This window comes from Vulpes lagopus, chromosome 5, assembly GCF_018345385.1.
Source record: "Vulpes lagopus strain Blue_001 chromosome 5, ASM1834538v1, whole genome shotgun sequence".
NCBI classification, from domain to species: Eukaryota; Metazoa; Chordata; class Mammalia; order Carnivora; family Canidae; genus Vulpes; species Vulpes lagopus.
The window spans coordinates 13,952,092-13,970,423 of NC_054828.1; the positions used below are offsets into that span (position 1 = coordinate 13,952,092).

At 45.7% G+C, this 18,332-nt stretch overlaps 1 protein-coding gene across 3 annotated transcripts in view; it reads left to right on the forward strand.

The window, feature by feature from the left end:
* LARGE1 (LARGE xylosyl- and glucuronyltransferase 1) overlaps positions 1-18,332 on the forward strand; it is a 522,915-nt gene that overhangs the window by 234,458 nt on the left and 270,125 nt on the right. For all 3 annotated transcript variants that reach the window (XM_041755794.1, XM_041755793.1, XM_041755792.1), the window contains exon 4: positions 14,500-14,582. In XM_041755794.1, the coding sequence (XP_041611728.1) occupies positions 14,500-14,582 (83 nt within the window). The remainder of the gene's footprint in view (positions 1-14,499; positions 14,583-18,332) is intronic.

An 18,332-nucleotide genomic window follows, 5' to 3' on the forward strand; every position in this document is an offset into this window, starting at 1 on the left:
GGGTGGAGACGCTTGCTTGCTTCTTGGCGGTTCGTTTTGACCCAGTCAGGGTTCCTGACCCTAGTTGTCATCCGTCCTGGGGATGCCTCTAACTTAGAATACAGAGTTGCGCCTGGACTCGTGGCCCTGTTGGGCAGTTCCCTTGGCCTCCTTCTCACTTTATAATCAGCTTCTGAAGTTCAGGACCAGACATTTGTTGCTCTTCCAAGGCAGTGATGTAACTTTATAGCTTAATAGCTTGCCCCCCACCCCCACCCCACCGTGCTTTCCCTGTTAGTGACTCTTTGGACATTTGGAAAACTTACCACCTCTTCTCCGTACTGTCCTCATCCCACTCATTTGGCTCATTTGTGCATCTGTGCTTATGTCTGCACTGAACACACACACATGCACACACACTCGTTTCCTGCTGCTTCCAGTTCCCAAGGACAGGAATTAGAGCACCCCTGTCAAAATCAAGGCCGCCTGTGATCCAGACGTGCCTAAGTTCATATCCCAGCTCTGGTGGTTTCTGCTGTGGCTGCTTGAGCAAGTATCTCATGAATAAATTTGAGGAAAAAAATTCTGCTTCACACAGGATTTATGAGAAGTAAATGGGATGGGTCATGTAAAGCCACAAGCAGTGCCTGGTACATAGTATGTTTTTAATTATGGGTTTTGTTTTTTTTTGAGAGAAAGTGTGTACGAGCAGTGGGGGTAAGGAGGTGGGCAGAGGGAGAAAGAGAATCCCAAGCAGGCCCCACAGTCAGCACAGAGCCTGATGCATGGCTCAATCCCATAACCCTGAGACCGTGACCCAAACCTAATTCAAGAGTTGGATGCCCAACTGACTAAACCACCCAGGTGCCCCATCAATTATGGTTAATTTTTATTATTTTTAGTTAGATACATTACCTACTGCTGCTTTATTCCATTTCTGGGCCACATCGTCAGAATGAGACTTCACACCCCCCCTGAACACTCCTGGCAAACTAATATGTTCACGTGAGAGTAGTTATTGTTGCTGATACTATACAGTCTGTGACAAGGGAATGTGGGGCTTACTAAGCAACATAGACTCTATTCTGGGGAAGGTCAATGGTGAATGAGGAGAACCCCAGGCTTTAGTAGGATTTCTCGTACTTTCTGAAGCCTGGTTGAGGTGTGGAGAGGTGGACAGTGGTGGATGGAGGCTGTCCGGTGAGGAATGTACACATGAGTATGAAAAGTGTGAAGCAAAGCCTTGTCCTAGCAAGAAAGAATGCAGGACATGGGGAGGTGGTCAGTAAGGAAGCCCAGAGAACCCGAGCCGGGAAATGGTGACACTGGATTATCATTCATCCTTCATTCAGCAGATAGTCACTCAGCCTCTGTTAGGTGTCTCACACTATTCTCTGTGCTGGGAAACATCAGTGAACAAAAAACAGCCCAAACTTCCCTTCTTGTTCTCATGTTGAGATGGGACATAGAGGAAGAGATCAAGAAATAGAGAAATTCAAACGTCAGGAGGTGTTAAATGCCACACGTTTATTCAGCCCTGCCCACATGCCACATCCCATCCGTTCTTTCTTCCACAACCATCAACAGTGGCCTGTGGTACTCAATCTCTCTCCCTTTTTAGATCTTTGAAAATGAGGACTCAGCCGTGTTAGCAGATCCCCCTGCTTCAGGCTGGTCTGGGAGGACCCTAATTTGGGAAACTTCTCTTCTTGCCTGAAAGGCGGCTTGCTTGCTTTCTTGCAGATTCTTTGCTCACAGGTTGTGACCCTGATGTCTGCTCAGAGTTGGTGATGGAACCCTCCACCTCGGTGGGACAGCTCAGAGGGAGGAGGCATATGTACATTATCATGACTCAGATGGACTCAGAATCAAGGAGATGGAAAATGGAAATGAGAAAGGAAACAAAAGGGGGAGGGTGGGGGACCCAAGTGGGGCAGAGGGAGAAATTGGGGCTTTCTTTTCCTACCATGGGCTGTCTGGCCAGCAGCTTCCCTTCCCCGTTCTGTTTTCTGAGAGACGCCTCCCATTTCTGAAGAGGGCTTCTGCCCGGAGCGCTCTGCAGAAGAGTGTAGACAAAACAGCTACTGAAGCTGGGAGACGGGAATCTCAGTCCTGGCCTCATTCCCAGCGGAATAGCTGTGTGGCACTGAGCAAGTTACATCATTTTTCTGTGTCTCAGTTTCCTCGCTTGTAAGTTACCAATAAAAATCAAGTTCCTGCCTTGTTTGTATTATGTCAGTGGTGACAGTAGATACTACAGCTGGAGGCAAACTCTAAAATACTTGTTACTGGCATTAGATTTTACTGTGAAGTATCTAAACCCAACTAACAATGGCTTGACATCTAATTTTTCTTTATGCTCAAGAAGTCTGGAAGCCTTTCAAGTAGGAATGTCCATTTTTGGGATGTGGGCTGCCTTGATGTTTCACTCAGCTTGCTTGACTGGCATTCCCAAGGTCCTCTCAGTGTCCATGATGGCTGCTGGAGCTTTTTTTTTTTTCTCCACATTCCAGTTGGCAGGAAAGCAGTGGGGCTAAGACGGAGTATGCCACCCTCCTTAAATAACATGCAGTTGACATCCACCATCCGTTCCTCTAGGAGCACGCTGGTGGAAGAAATTTGCTGCAGCTCCCATCTAGCTGCAAGGGAGCCTGGAAAGGGTAGATTTTCATTCAAGAAAGCCACGTTCTCTGCTAACATTTTGGAGTTCTGCTGCTAGAGAGAACAGATGTTATAGTCACAGTGAATGTTCTTTATCACATGGATTGTGCCCAGACTTGGTGGTGAATTAGAATAAAATATCAAAAAATGCACATTTGTGGCACTCACCTTAGACCTGCTCATCAAGATTCTCTGGGTGTAACCTGCAAGATATGAGCATTAAAAAAAATTGGTACAAGTGATTTAGAAATAGTAGGGACTGTTTAGAAGCCACTGCTTGAAGCCACAACAAAAATGGGGTTCTCTTCATTCTCATGATCTGATGAAGCACAGGGATGAAGTAGCAATACAGGAATTCAGACCTAGGGGACACCTAGGCAGCTCAGTGTCTGAGACCTACCTGTGGCTCAGGTCATGATCCCAGGGTCCTGGGATCAAGTCCCACATCGGGCTCCCCATAGGGAGCCTGCTTCTCCCTCTGCCTGTGTCTTTGCCTCTCTCTCTCTGTGTCTCCCATGAATAAATAAATAAAAATATTTTTTAAAAAAATGGAATTCAGACCTGGCAATTGTTGATTCTTATCATCTCTTTTCAGTCATTTGCACCTGAGAATTAAAAGCTTTAATCTTTTGTTTTTCTTCTCTTTGCCTGTCTTGATAATGTTACTTCTTAGACCCTGCAAGTTATTTTTGGTAGAATTGTCTGTGCTGAAACCTGGGTCCTGTTCAGAGCTTGCGCAGATGAATTTGAAAGTTGATCTGCTGGCAGCTTCTTTCAAGGTGGTCTCCTCTGGGAGCACATTGACCTTGAGATGCTGACTTAATAGTCATTATTATGATATAGATCAGATACTTTCTCTGTCTGCATCGTTTGGTGTCTTAAAAGATTTTAGCAAAGAAGCCATAGAGGCAAACAAGAAATGTCAGTGGAGTCAAAATGGAAGCCTCCCTTCATGGCGACACTTAGCGATTACAAGTGCTGAAGCCGGTCCTGACACCCTGTCAGAGCACAGCGCCTCGTAACTAAGGACATTGTCATCATTCCTTGTTGCACTGAAACTTCTCCGGGGTATGACAAGTATTTCTTGAAAAGTCTTCTGTAATGATGCCCAGGCTGTCAGTCGAGATATCTGGTGATGGAAACAATGGGCCCTCACCAGTCCTTGTGCCCTCTTATCGTTCCTAATTACATGGCCTTCAAAGAGCTGTCCGTTTTATTCTGGCCTTTCTCTGTTGTCAGGGCAGTGCTGTTTCAGTGATGACTGATTCCTCTGTGCCCCAGAACTTGCAGCAGAATAATCCTCTTTGATTCCCCCGTGGGCCCGCCTGTGTCTGGATATGTGTATTTTTCTTGACTTTCTGGTTCGGGTCTATTCCGAGAGTCAGCTCTGGTACAGCGGAAGTGTCACAGGATCCAGAGTCCAAATTCCTGACCACGAATCTTGCTTTGTTGGTCATTAGTCATATGACCTGGGGTAATTGAGTGACTCTCTTAGAGTCTGTGTCATCCTGTTACAAAATGAGAATTTGTGATATGTTCTTCCCCCTGCAGTTGTGAGGATGAAACGGGTTAGCAGGTGGGAAACTAACTCTGTACGAGCATCACATACCCTTGCGCTGGGTGTTCTTGTTCCCTGATTCTGCCTGACGGACGCTTAAAATGTCATGGCTTCAAACAATACCAGTTGTTTTATTAGCTCTCATGGTTTCTTTGGGACAAGGATTTGGGAAGGGCTATAGAGCTGTCCTGGATTGGTGTTCCTCACACACTTGTCAGTAGTTTGTGGCTGGAGCTGAACAGTGAAGGCTGGAGCAGTGGGCACCGGCCCCACCTCCCTCTTCCCTGTCTATAGACTTGGGCCTCTCAGCATCTATCTGTACAGCTGGTTTGGGCTTCCCTCCAGCATGGCAGCCCCAGGGCAGTTGGTTGCTTCCATGGCAGCTGAAGACTAAGCACAAGTATTCCAGTGACCAAGGCAGAACAGAAACACTTTTCCAGACCTGGCCTCAGAGTCCCATCGTGTCACTTCGGCTGATAGTGTAACCTTTTCATGGACAGAGGCTCAAAGGCTCACCCAGTTTCACAGGGAGAAGCACACACGCCATCTCTCAGTGGGAAGGGATGTCAGGAATTGGTGGATGTACTTTGATACAACAGCGGTTGACACTGTTACAGTGGGAGGTCAGGTGAATGGTTCTCTCTGATGTGAGACCACCGTTACGGAAGTATGTCTCTCCTACTCCACGTTTTGAGCTTCATTTCTTGGTAGTAATGTCATAGTAATAAAAGTTAACATTTACTCAGCCTTTAAAGTGGATCAGACACTATGCTAAAATTTACATAAAATAATTTACATAAAATATCTCATTCAAACCACACAGCATACTTTCTTCATTTTACACATTAGGAAACTGCTAAGAAAGTTTCGACAATTATTTCCAAGTCATGCTACCGGGTGGAGGGGGAGCTCGAATTTAAACCTAAGCAGTTTGCTTCCAGAGCCTGTGCCCGGAGCCCCTGCCTTATCGCTCTGTGAGTCAGAGCACCTGGGATCCATGCTTCCATGAGCTTGGAGCCCAGCTCTCATCTGTGCCTGGCAGATGACTCACCTTACAGGCTGTGGGTAACCGGGCGTGAGGGATGGGGGGGTCACCTTTCCCCTTGGGGGCTACAAGCAGCCCCACGGGGGTAGTCATTACTCAGTAGGTTGAGACAAGGATGTACCTGTTCTTTTAAAAGAAGTTAGGTTGAAAATTGCCTTCCAGATTGTGACTGTGACTATATTTGTTAGCTCAGTGTACTGAGCTAGCTAACAGGTGTACTATTTTGCTTTAAGCAGCATTACATTTAGAAGACTTGACACTTTGTATGTTCATTTTCTGGACCCCTAAAACCACAGTATTTCGATCTATTGCTTTTACTTCATTTTTGAGGGTTTTACAAACTAACTCCTCAGTGGAGGGGTTTGGGGCCTCCCATATTTACATTGTTGTTGGAAGATACTCTTGTCGCATCTGGGTTCACGTTTTATTAGCCTCACAGGTTGTCTTCGGGGCTACCCCAAGGATCTCAATCTGCTAAAGTATCTTCCCTAAGTGTCAGGCCCTGGAGTTAGGGAACATGATAGCTGGAAGGAACCTAGTAGGATTTTCTTATGCAGGGATTTTCAGGAACCCTAGCTCCTAAAGTGGTTACTTAGGTTGCCTCCCCTACTGGAGTCTGGTAGTTAGTTATTGCTTCATACCCAGTTATCCCCAAAACCCAATGGCTTCAGATAATGAACCTTTATTATGTCATACAGTTTGTGAGAATCAGGACTCTGGAAGTAGCTAAGTAGTCCATTATATCTGGAGGGTTCTCATGTGGTTGCAGTGAAGTTGTCTGCTAGGGTTGCAATTATTGGTAGGCTTCTTGGGGCCTGGCAGATCTGCTTCAGAGATGGCACACTAGCGGGCTGGGACCTCGGTTCCTTAGGATTATTTGCATGTTCTCACATTGTCCCTGAGGAGGGGATCCAGAACAAGGCAGAGGCCATAGTTTTATCGTGACCTGCCTTTGATATCATATCCTACTAGTTCTGCCAAGCTCTGTTGGCCATATAGACTGACCCTGATACAGCATAGGAGAGGCTATATCATGGCTACATAAGCTGGCAGGGATCTTTGGGAACAGTCTTGGAGGTGGCTACCATACCATGCCCATGGCAAGGGGCCCTGCCCTGGCTCTTGCAGTCTCATGTCCATACTTACTCCAAAGGAGTCCTGCCCTCATCTGCTTTCTCTGTCATGCTCTCTTATTACATTTTATTTTTTTAAAATGTGCCATTAACAACAACAAATAAAGATGCAACCTTCTCATTTCAAAGATAATGAAGGTAAAATGGAGCAAAATATAAGGTCTGTCCTAATTTTGCACAGTTGCTACCATGGCCCAAATGATGGTTGATTTGATCATCTCCTCCCTCCTGTGTCTTCTGCCCTCTTGTATGGAGGAGGATGAAGGCAGTTCCAACATTTGACAAAACAGAGGGAATCGGGCAGCTCCAAAAGCCCTCCTTTCAGCTGTGGGGGAAAGACAATCCCAATCCTTACGTGAAGGAGAGGCAGGGTGAGGGCAGGAGGAATGAAACTGATGCCTGACTTTCAGGAGTATTTAAGGCTCAAGAACATAGAGTCCAGCATACTGTAAAACTTTTATATTAATAGTAATTGATACTACTGATTGCTGATGCCTATCTTCTGTGTGTACACAATGCCAGATTCTAAGTCCTTTACATGAATCATCATTAATGTGTCATTAATGTGTCTAGCAGACCTTGACAAATTTTTATCCCTTTTTTACAGATGAAGAAACTGAGATCCCAGCAGGTGCTGGTATGTCTTGTAAGATGGGGAGGAGTTTGATATGTGAGGTGAAGCACAAGGGCATCCTGAACTCTGAGGGCTCATTATGGAAACAAGGAAACCTAGTGGAGTCATCCAGCTTGATCACAGCACAGACACTATGAAAGAAGGAGGCGAGGAGGGTGTTGATCACGTCTGCTTTCACTTTTTGTGCAAATATCAGACACTGCACTTGTGCATGTGTTAGCTCCTGGACTCTGAATCATTATAAATTTATAACTAGGGAAGCTTGAGCTTAGTAAGGCCACATAGCTAAAAAGTGCATGTCTACATTTACAAATCTCTTTTGTTTTTAACTGTGGTACAGGAGGCCTTATAACATGACATTTACTCTTAAAAATGAACTGTACATTTCAGTAGTGATAAGTATGTTCACATTGTTTTGCAACAGATCCCTAAAACTTTCCTATCTTGCAAAATATACCTGTTAAACAGCAAAAATTCCTTCATTTTTCTCTCTCCTCACCTCAGGCCCTGGTAACCACCATTCTACTTCCTGTAAATTTGTGTGCTTCAGATCCTTTATATAAGTGGGATCAAATGGTACTTGTCTTTCTGTGACTAGCTTATTTCACTTAGCATGATGTCCTCAAAGTTCACATTGCAGGACAAGACAGGATTTCCTTCCTTTTTAAGGCTGAATACTACTTCATTGTCTGTATATACACGTTTTGTTTATCCACTCATCTGACAATGGAAACTCGGATTGCTTCCACCTCTTGGCTGCTGTGAATAATGCTGCTGTGAGCATGGGTGTGCAAAAATCTCTTGGAGATCCTGCTTTCAATTTTTTTGGATATATACCTAGAAATAGGATTGCTAGATCATATGGTAATTCTATTTTTAATTGTTCTAGGGACCACCATATTCTTTTCCACAACAGGTGCACCATTTTGCGCTTGTGGTAATAGCACACAAAGGTCCTATTTCTCCACATCCTCATCACACGTTGTAAATCTTAATCCATATACTATCCTGCTTCCTCTGCTAGAGAAGTTGACTGCAAACAGATCATCCCAAGGACTTTGAAAGAATACATCATGTGGACCCTTCTCAACCACCACCTTTGATTCCCTGTCCTGAATCACCTCTGGTTTAGTGTGCTGTGATGTTGCATGTGCAGGCAGTCTGCAAAGACGTGTCCTTGGGGCTGGTGCCTGAGGATACTGAGGGGTTTATTGGAGGTGGCTCTATCTCACAAACCTGAGATCATGACCTGAGCTAAAACCAGCAGACACTTAAGCCACTGAACCACCCCAGTGTGCCCCTGTTTTTATTTTTTTAATTGAAGTATAGTTGACAAACAATAGGAGGTGTCCACTTTTGTCTTCTATAGGGTTTAGACAATTCTGTCTTTTGGGTCTGTGGTTTAATATTTAGAGGAAACAGAACTCAACCACTGGCTTTACAAAAGAAGTAGAGATGCTCTGGAGGTTTGTAAGATGATTTTAGGTGGCTCATCAGCAGTATATATTTCTTTCATTTTAGTAGTTACACGTGTGTTTTATTGAGACAGGATAGTACGGGTTTAACAGCAGGGCTGTGAGTTCAACCCCTTGATTTGCCACCCATTGGCTGAGCCATGGGGCCTTGGACAAGACACTTAACTACCATGTCTCACTCTTCATCTTGAATTTTGGAAAACTCTGGATATTAGGAGGACTCTGTACAGTAATCCCTCCTTATCCATGGTTCTGATGTCCACAGTTACCTGTAGTCAGCTGTGGTCTGGAAGCAGGTGATCCTCCTCCTGATGATCCATCAGGTCATTAGTAACCTGACAGTGTGTCAGAGAGCCCACATCATTCCCCTAACTCCATCTCCACACCTAGGTGTTCCATCATCACCCATCATCACAAGAAGGGTGACTGCAGTACATGGTACATTAGGATACTTAGAGGCCACATTCATGTAACCTGTTACAGTATATTGCTATAAATGTTTTATTTTTAGTTACTGTTGTTAATCTCTTCCTGTGCCTAACTGTTAACTTAAGCTTTGCCGTGGGTATGCATTTATAGCAGAATACATATATATAGGGTTTAGTACTATCTACAGTTTCAGGCATCCGCTGGGGGTTTTGGAAAGTGACCCCTGTGTACTACTGTATATAGAAATTCTACACTCCTCCTTGTATAGAGGATTCACCAAGAATCAGAGCAGTTAAGTTACTTGCACGAGGTCACTCAGCTGGCCAGAGGCAGAGCTGTCACCACTACCCAGCTCTCCTAATCTGTCTCTCCTTCTTTTATACAAGTGCAGAGGAAGGTCCTCTCTATTGGAGAGGTATTGGAAATGGATCCTTTGAACACCCTTCATAGTCTCAGTATGATCACAGCTCACATCTTGGTTGAGTTTTTACCCAACATTCTTCAAAGCACTGAGATAGAGCAGTGGTTCTCAAAGTGTGGTCCCTGGACCAGCAGCATCGGCATCACCTGGATGCAGGCAGTCCTCAGGCCCCCACGTCAAACTTCCTGGATCAGAAACTCTGGGGAAGAGTCCACTGCCCCCCCCGCAACCCCCCCCCCCCCCCAGCCCAGTCCCAACCCCTCACTCTGAACAAGCCCTCCAGGGATCATGATGCACACAGTTTGAGAGCCACTTCTTGTCCTCAACAAGCCCTCAAAGGTGAGTAGTGTTGTGTCCCTGTTGTGGACGGGAGGGAATTAAAGCACAGAGGTGTTGAACAACTTTTCCGTATGTTGTTTAGGTATTCAATAAACAGTGTCTGGTCATTAGAGACCCCTTCTCCCACTTGCTTGTCTGATGCACAGCCTGCCAGAGAGGTACCCATTTTTATCTCCATTGTACAGACAAGTCGAGGAGGTCGAGGGACATTAAATGACTGCTCCATGGTCACATAGCAGCAGCTCAGCTTTGACATTGCAGCTCAAACCAGATCTCTTCATTCTTGGTGCATTTTCCCCACAAAGCCACCTCCGCCTCTGTCTCTAGCTGTGTGTTTCTCCCCAGCCACCTGTCCTGGGAGGCACCTGCCTCCTCACCCCTTGCCCCCAGCACAGAAATCTGCAGCTGTCCTCAGAATACGGGCTGAGCCTGACTTTTCATGGCACAGAGGCTGGTGTTGAGATGGATGTCCCCTCTCCCTCCCACCCCACCGGCAGCCTGCCCAACAGGAGGTGCTCACAGTAGGCTGTGCCTGCAGACAGAACGCCCTGAAGAGAGTGCCAGGCCTTCTGTGTCACTACTTCTCATGATGTTGCTGGGGGGGAAGCACAGCGGAGCACAGTATTGATTCCTTCTACCAGGGTCATGCCTTGCCTGCCATCCCTTAGTTTCTTCTGGCTTTCTTTTGGGACATTTTTCCCCTGCATCCATATTTGAGAAAACCACTCTGTGGAGATTTTTTTTGTGTGTTGGGGTAGGGGCAGGGGGTGCAAGAACATGGAGAATGTTCTCTTTCAGGTTCTGTTGAAGGCTGACCAGCAAAGAGCTACAAATCCCAGCTGGCCCTGAATGTCAGGAGTGACGATTGCCCTGGTCAAGTCACCTTTGCTCTTTGAAGCTGCCTGGCATCCCCTTGGTCTAGGCGGGGCAGGCTACTCTGGCTTACGAGGACACTGAGCTTACCATCATAGGAGCCTTCCCAAGCTCTGATGGAATTGTCTGTTTGGTGTCTTTCTTCCTCTTCCCTTGACCCTGGGGGACTGATTCACCTTTCTGTCCTCCAAGCACAGCACAGTGCCTGGCATGTCGGGGATTCTGGAAATGCCCATGTCATGCCTAAATCCTTCTACAAGTCCTAGAAGTAAACGCCTGCTCACTTGACCTTAGTTCAACTACGTCATGTCTTCAGATGCAGCGTGTGGCGTGTGCTGAACTCCAGAGTCAGGACCGAAGGGAGTGAGCAGGACGCTCTGTGGGCTTCCTTGGAAACAACCTGTGATCCATGTGTCTGAGAATTTTGTCAAGCTGCTTAAAATTTATAAATACAACTTAGGCATTCTCAAGTTTGCTCTGTTGGTGTTCCTCTGCCTTGTTTCACCTTAGTGATCAGCAATTTATGTATGAATGCCCCTGAGTCCTCTGTGCTTCCCTTCCAGACACCAGGACCAATGTGAGGCTCAGGAAGAGTCACTGGAACTGGCCAGGAAACTGATGGCACACTCTCAAAGGAGCTCGGAAGGGTTTAAGGCAGGGCACAGGCCTGGGAGTCAGCGAGGGTGGTGGGGCCCCTTAGAGGGAGTCACTACAACCCCTGTGCCCATGGTGTGTGAGGCAGGTAGAGCCCAGGAGAGCCAGAACTCTGGGAGAAGGTTTATGAAAGGTGTGGGGGATCTGACTTGTCTTTGTGCCTTCCCTCAGGCTTCCCAGGGACCAAATTCAACCAGAAACCAGAGCTAGTGGGAACCCAGATATTCAGGCTGTAAAGGTCAGGTGCTCAGGTACAGAGCAAATTAGAGAAGACTAACAGTGAGGTTGGAGTAGCAAATATGATCACCGCCAACCCCCATCTGACCTTTGTGACAGGTTAAGGAGAGTATGATATCTATATAAAATATAGGGAGGAAGGCTTGGGGAGTGGTCAGTGGTCACTGAATCTGATACTCAGACCCTTCACTTTGATGAGAGTCATTGAGGTCGTTGGTCATCTTCAAGTCACTTCACTGAAACACTTTAAACATGGACTTTGTAGCTTCGAAACCAAGTGATGGTGAGACCATATTTGTGACTCTGCTCTTTCAAGGAACATTCATCCCTGTCCCGTTCTCTCCACCCCGAACCCCAACCCCCATCCCATTCTTGGCATTTGCTTCTGTCCCCACAAAAGTTGGAACCATCCAGAACTCTTCCAAGAGCAGGTTCACAGTGCTCCAGTTTTCTGCAATCCTGGGTAACAGGGCCGTGCTGCTACGGCTCCAGATGATGAATTTATTCATGGTGGCAGGTGTATTGGATGAAACTAAAGAGATTGGAAAATTATGTAAAATGTTTGAGAATGTGCACGCTTGTGCTTACATTTAATGGGCCCATTTTAAAAAGCCCCTGAACCCTGAAGCCAAGACAAAGTTTGATATCTCAGAGGCCGCGTGTTTAAATATTTGTGATTCCAAAGAGCCTGATTCAGCCTTTATCCATTCTTGTTCCCTTCCTGGTTATGTCTCCTGCGTGCAAGCGTTTTCCTATTCATTTCCTCTGTGATTTAAATGGTGACAGTTGCATTTCGCATTACAGTCTTTCATCCTGAGTCTTTGGGAGATATTATCCAGAGATAAGCGATGGTGTCTTCGTTTTACAGATGGAGAAATTAAGATATGCACAATATGGTCTAATTTTATGCGAGACTAGGTCAGGCTGGTAGCTCATGGGTCTGAGTTTCCCTCCCCTCCCCCTCCTTTCTTCTTTCTGAAAGCCAAATTTCCTCCCAGCAGCCCTGCGGCTTTTGGGGCAGGATAATTCTCTCTTGTGGGGGCTGCCCTGTGCCTTGTAGGGTATTGAGCAGTATCCCTGGCTTCTGCTCACTCGATGTCAGTAGCCCTGCACACCCCCCAGACTTTGTCAGATGTTCTGGGCAGGGCAAGGGGGCAACTTTTGCCTCCTATCAAGAACCACTGCCTTCCAGCAGAAGAATTTTATATCCTGGCCATCAGAGATTGTGAGTCAATGGGTCTCAGGTAGGAATGGGGCACAGGGTTGTTTCAAAAATATTTCAGGTGTTTCTGATGTACTGTCCAGGTTCAGAATCTCTATTCCAGGTTTGGAATCTCACCTGTCGTAGCCTGAATAAATTTCCCTCAGTGATGTCTTGGGTGGGGTGGTGGAGTAGGCCTGGGAACCATAGGTCATTGCCCTGAAAGCCTGTAGGGGAGTGACTAGGATGTCAGACCTGCTTTTTTCTCTTTTTCTCTTTCTCTTTCTCTTTCTCTTTCTCTTTCTCTTTCTCTTTCTCTTTCTCTTTTCTTTTCTTTTCTTTCTTTTCTTTTTTCTTTCTTTTCTTTCCTTTCCTTTCCTTTCCTTTCTTTTTCCATTTTTTAAAGTAATTATAGACTCCTAGGAAGTTGTAAAAGTAGTACATAGAGTCAACAGAACCATGTTTTGAACTGGCCGATTGGAATAACAGGGAGTGAGTAGTTCTGAAGATGGCCCTTCTTGAGAAACTTCCTTTTATTAGGTATTGGATGCTGGAGGGAACAAATGTGTTCTGCAGTACTCCCAGGACGGAGCGAGGTAGACTGATTTCAGTTCAAGGAAGGCAGTGCTTCGGTAAAAGGTACAACATTGGGAGACATGAACCTTCTATTTTTTGAGCTGTCTTGAGAGGCTGGGTGACTTTCTGTATGGGATGCTCTAGAGCAGGGCTTCTCAGTCTTCATCAAGTTGCTGAAGCTCATAGGGCAGCCAAGCCCAAGGGAGCCAGCCCTGCCTTGGGAGCCTTGAGATCTCACTGGAAGGGATGAGTGACCTTGTCTCCCGTAATTCACTTTCAGCACACCAGGGTGCCAAGGGACCCTGTTTGGGAAGTTCAGCTCTAGAGATCATCATTGCTGTGATTGGAATGCCGTGTGCCAAGCACCATAGACTGCTCTTGGTATCATCCCCTTATGTACTCCATGGCATCCTGTAGGACTTGTGTGTCACCTGATGCCACTTTTTCCCCCTGGACTAAAGGACGGAGCCAGGGTTTGTGTCTGGAGCCTGTGCACTTGACTGCTCAGATGAGATACGCCATGAGGTTCCCTTCAATCTTGCCAGCTCTCAGTTCTTGGAATGATGTCCCAGCTGGGGCCTTTGTTGTTGATGAACCTGTATAGATGTTTATGGGTCTCTGTGCCCAGTCAGGATCCCCTAACCTAGGGCATCTTTTTTTTTTCTTTTTTTAAAGATTTTATTTTTATTTATTTGAGAAAGAGAGAGTGAAAGCAAGCAAGGGGAGGGGCAGAGGGCAAGGGAGAAGGAGAGTGCCCACTGAGCAGGGAGCCCGATGTGGGGCTCCATCCCAGGACCTTGAGATCATGACCTGAGTTGAAATCAGATGCTTAACCAACTGAGCCACCGAGGCACACCACCTGGGACGTCTTGCAAGAACATTTCCCAACTCTGAGCCATCACTTCTCAGTCTAAAATCCCTTTCAGTTCTTTCTTTCAGGAAGTATTTCTTTCTTCTCTCTTGTTACCAGTTGTCACGGTCTCCCAGCTTGGGGGAAGGGGACTCACTGTTTGCTTGTTTGAGCCAATCGCCTCTTTTCTCATCCCCAAAATGTAATTGCAAAGAGCCTTAATGGTTTCCAAATGTTGATAGCTCCATAAACCGATTAAAAAGGCCTTAATAAAATGGTCTCAAGTTATTTTCCACAGCTGCAGACTATGCCCTTTGTTTTCTAATGATCCCAACAAGAAATAAGGGGGATTTTTCTTTTCCACATGGTCTGAAGCACTGGGAAGGCTCTCTTCCATCTGTCTAACGGTTTGCCCCGTTTTTTTTGCTTCCCAGACGATCCACGTTGCTATCGTCTGTGCCGGGTATAACGCCAGCCGTGATGTCGTCACCTTGGTCAAGTCTGTCCTGTTTCACAGGTAAGTGTGGCTGTGGCCCTTTGCAGGCTCATGCCTGTGACTTCCTTGGGGGAAGGGTAAAGAAGAGCAGCATTTCTCATCAGTCAAAGCTGCTGTGAAAATGTGAGTTTTGCCTGACACCCTGGGGATATTATTGGGTTCATAATGTTTAATAGGAGCAATCAGGTGCTATCCCACAATGTGTAGAATTGTAGCTCCTAGACCTAAGGGGACCTTCAGGGACACTCCAGATTTGAGGCTTGAATTTCTTCATTGTCTTCCCTGGCCTGAGATCACCAGCCTTCTCTGTTTACACATCTCTAATGACAGGTTGTGTTACGGACTGGACGATGTCCCCCTAAAATTGTTCTGTTGGAACCCCAGCCCATAGTACCTCAGGATGTGAACTATATTTGGACACTGGTCTTTAAAGAGGTAGTTCAGTGAAAGTGAGGCAGTAGGAATGAGCTATAATCCAGTATGATTGGTGTTCTGATAAGGGGAGGAGTTGGGGAGACAGTGTCACACAGAGCAGAGACCACATGAGGACAAAGGGAGAGGATGCCCGTCTACCAGCCCAGGGAGAAGGCCTCAAGAGAACCCAGCCCTGCTGTCACTTGGTCTAGGACTTCAAACCTTCAGAACCATAGAAAATAAGTTTCTACTGTTTAAGCACCACCACCCCCACCACTCCGCCCCCCCTCCCCCCGCCACCACCAGTCTGTGGTATTTTGTTGGGGCAGCCCTAGCAAATTCATAAGAGTTTGCTTGCTCTATTCCAATGTAGCCTGTCCCACATCTGGGCATCTCTGACCATCAGGAAGTCCTGTCTTTTAGGACAGTAAAATTTTCCAGTCTGTGGATACTAGCAGATCCCCATGCAAACAGCCATGCAAAGGGTAGATTCCTCTTCACCCTGGAAGTGATCCTGCCTCTCCTGAGTTATCTCTTGTCCAAATTAAACTCCTGTCATTTGCTTCTGCTTTTTTTTTTCTTTTTTTTTTTTTTTACAGGAACTTTCTTTTATGTTTTCTCTGTTTGGATTGATTGATATCTGGACCTATCGAGGGTGCATCCAGAATTGAGTTTGTAGTTCTAGCTGGTGTCCTCTCTTCTAACATTCTTACCAAGTGTCCTAAGTTCTAGCTCTACCAAGTTCTAGCCAGTTCTACCAAGTTCTACCCAGTGTCCTTTAACATTCTTACCGAGGGTTTAGATGAAGCTATCTATGGCTGTAGCCAAGATCTAGAAGGCTTTGAGCAGTAGGAACAGCCATGAAAAGCTCTTAGAGCTCAACTAAATGAAGATTAATGTGAAGTTAATGTCCGAATTTAGCTGTCAGTGGCATCAACAGAGATGGGAGGCATGGTGGGTACTCCAGACCTGCCAGCCACGCAAGAAACTGGCCTTTGGTTCCCCTTTCTCTCTCAGACCCCCATCTGGCCCCTCTGTGATCAATTTGGGGGTTCTCTCTCTTAATATTTTTAATTCCATCCCTTTTTCTTCATCTTTGCTGCACCTGGCACAGTTGAGGTCTGCATATTTTCTCTGCTGCTCTTGGTTTTCCAGTCCCCACAGATCTAGCCTCTAAGGCCAGGTGGTGGTTCAGAAAGGCAAATCTGGTTTCTTCAAACGTTTCATTGGCTTCTCCTCATGGAGGGGAGAGAATCAAACTTCTTTACTGTGGTATAGGGACCATCAGGACCTGCCTGATGTCGTTCTCAGCATGCTTTCTCTTTCTTCCCCTTGTTGATAACTTGACTCTCCAGCAACACTGACCTGCTTGTGGCTTCTACCCTCTCCCACATGTGTCCTGCCTGTTGTCTTCACCATGCTGCTCTGTCCATTTCTTCTCTCCTCCCTCTATTTTCCCCTCCCGACTTTGTAGACTCCTTATCCTTCTAACAGGACGCCCACCTGTACCTGTTAGTCAGCAAGAGCCCCCCTCCTCCCAGCCTATAATACCCTGTGCATTTTTATCATTGTACTTAGTATGTTTTATTTTATTTATTCATGTTATGTCTTTTGTAGTAGAATATGGGACTTTTGGGGGACAGAAATCATGCCCAATGTTTCTGTATTCCCATTATCTTAGTGAAGGACTTCACAAGTGTTAAATGCTCAATGTTAAATTGTTTATCTAGTGAATCTGGGAAACTTCATTAATAAATCACCTGAAGATGTATTTATTCGACCAGTTAACTAATCTGCCCAGCTCAGACCTGGTTCGATTACATGGTCCTGCCACTCTATAGCTGAGTGATTTTCAGCAGGTCATTTTAATTCTTTAGACTTTAGTTCCTAGGCCAGTTAACTTTTGCTGTGAATCCGTGCACCCTAAAATTTATTAGGTTGAAGACAGAATTTATTAGCTCAGTTGTTTTTACTGAACTCACCTGGGTGGGTGTTTCTCTGGGGTGCCCTACTATGCCTCTGGTCAGCTAGCAGGTCTGCTCCCCACCCAGGAGGGGGAGGGATTCCCTGCTTCCACCCTCCATCCCCTGCGGAGCAGATAAAAGAGAGAAATGAGTAAGCAGAGTAGAGAACACTGTGGGCTAGTGGTTGGGGCTCTCCCATCTCCTATTTGCTCTTCACAGTTGGCACTGGGATTTCAGTTGCACATCTCAGAAGGAAATGGAAATACCAAAAAAAGAATGACCGAGTAGGGCTCAACCTCACGTTTTCTGTCTTAAGGGGAGATGGCCCTTCCACACTACTCCTGCTGTTGTGTGGTTTTTGAGACTCCCTGTGATTCTGTAGCCTTCATCTGCTGCTTGAAACCAGGTGTTTTGTAGTAATTTCTAAGGCAGTAAAATTTTCCAATCTGTGGATCCTAGCAGATCCCCATGCAAACAGCCATGCAAAGGGTAGATTCCTCTTCACTCTGGAAGTGATCCTGCCTTTCCTGAGTTATCTCTTGTCCAAATTAAACAAGATAAGACAAGACCTGATTGGGTGGGGGCAAGATTTTTAAAAAAATCTTTTTAAAGATTTTATTTATTCATGAGAGACACAGAGAGGCAGAGGGAGAAGCAGGCTCCCTGCAGGGAACCCAAAGGGAACTCAATCCCAGGACCACGGGATCACGCCCTGAGCCAAAGGAGATGCTCAACCACTGAGCCACCTAGGTGCCCCAAGAAGCCCCTTTTTAAGAAAAGAGGATTTGCATGATTTGCATGATTTCAGTTGTGCTATATCTGAATTATGGCAAATTTTGAAGCCATGAAAACGTTTGGTATTGTTGGGTATAAATATTCACATTGTTGCGTTACCTACAAATCAAATAATTCCAGTAGTTGCTGAAACCCTAAGGAATCCCACTGAGTATAAACTTTTATTCCTACAGTCACTGTGTAGCACAAAGATGTTACATTTAAAAATAGCAGATTTGTAATTGGCTGCTGATGGCATGACATGCTTTCGTGGAAGCATGGGGATTTGAGAAGAAAGCAAATTCTTAGTATGCATTAGGAAATTTCTGCACTCCACGTCAGTGACTACTTTATCTTGGTCCAGATGACCACTTAAATCCCTCCCATCCTTGAAATTCTACAAATGAGAATGTCTGTGAATTGATGTGCTGGTGATAATGACTTGAGATATCAAGACAAAAGGACTTTTGAAAGACTTTCCGCTCAGAAAGTCCAGCTATAAATAGCTTCATTGCTTCCGAAGCACGTTATGGGGATTAACCAATACATGATTATAAAATACTTTGGCAAATGAAGTACCTTTCTAATGTTAATAATAATATAATAATAGTGGTGTAGA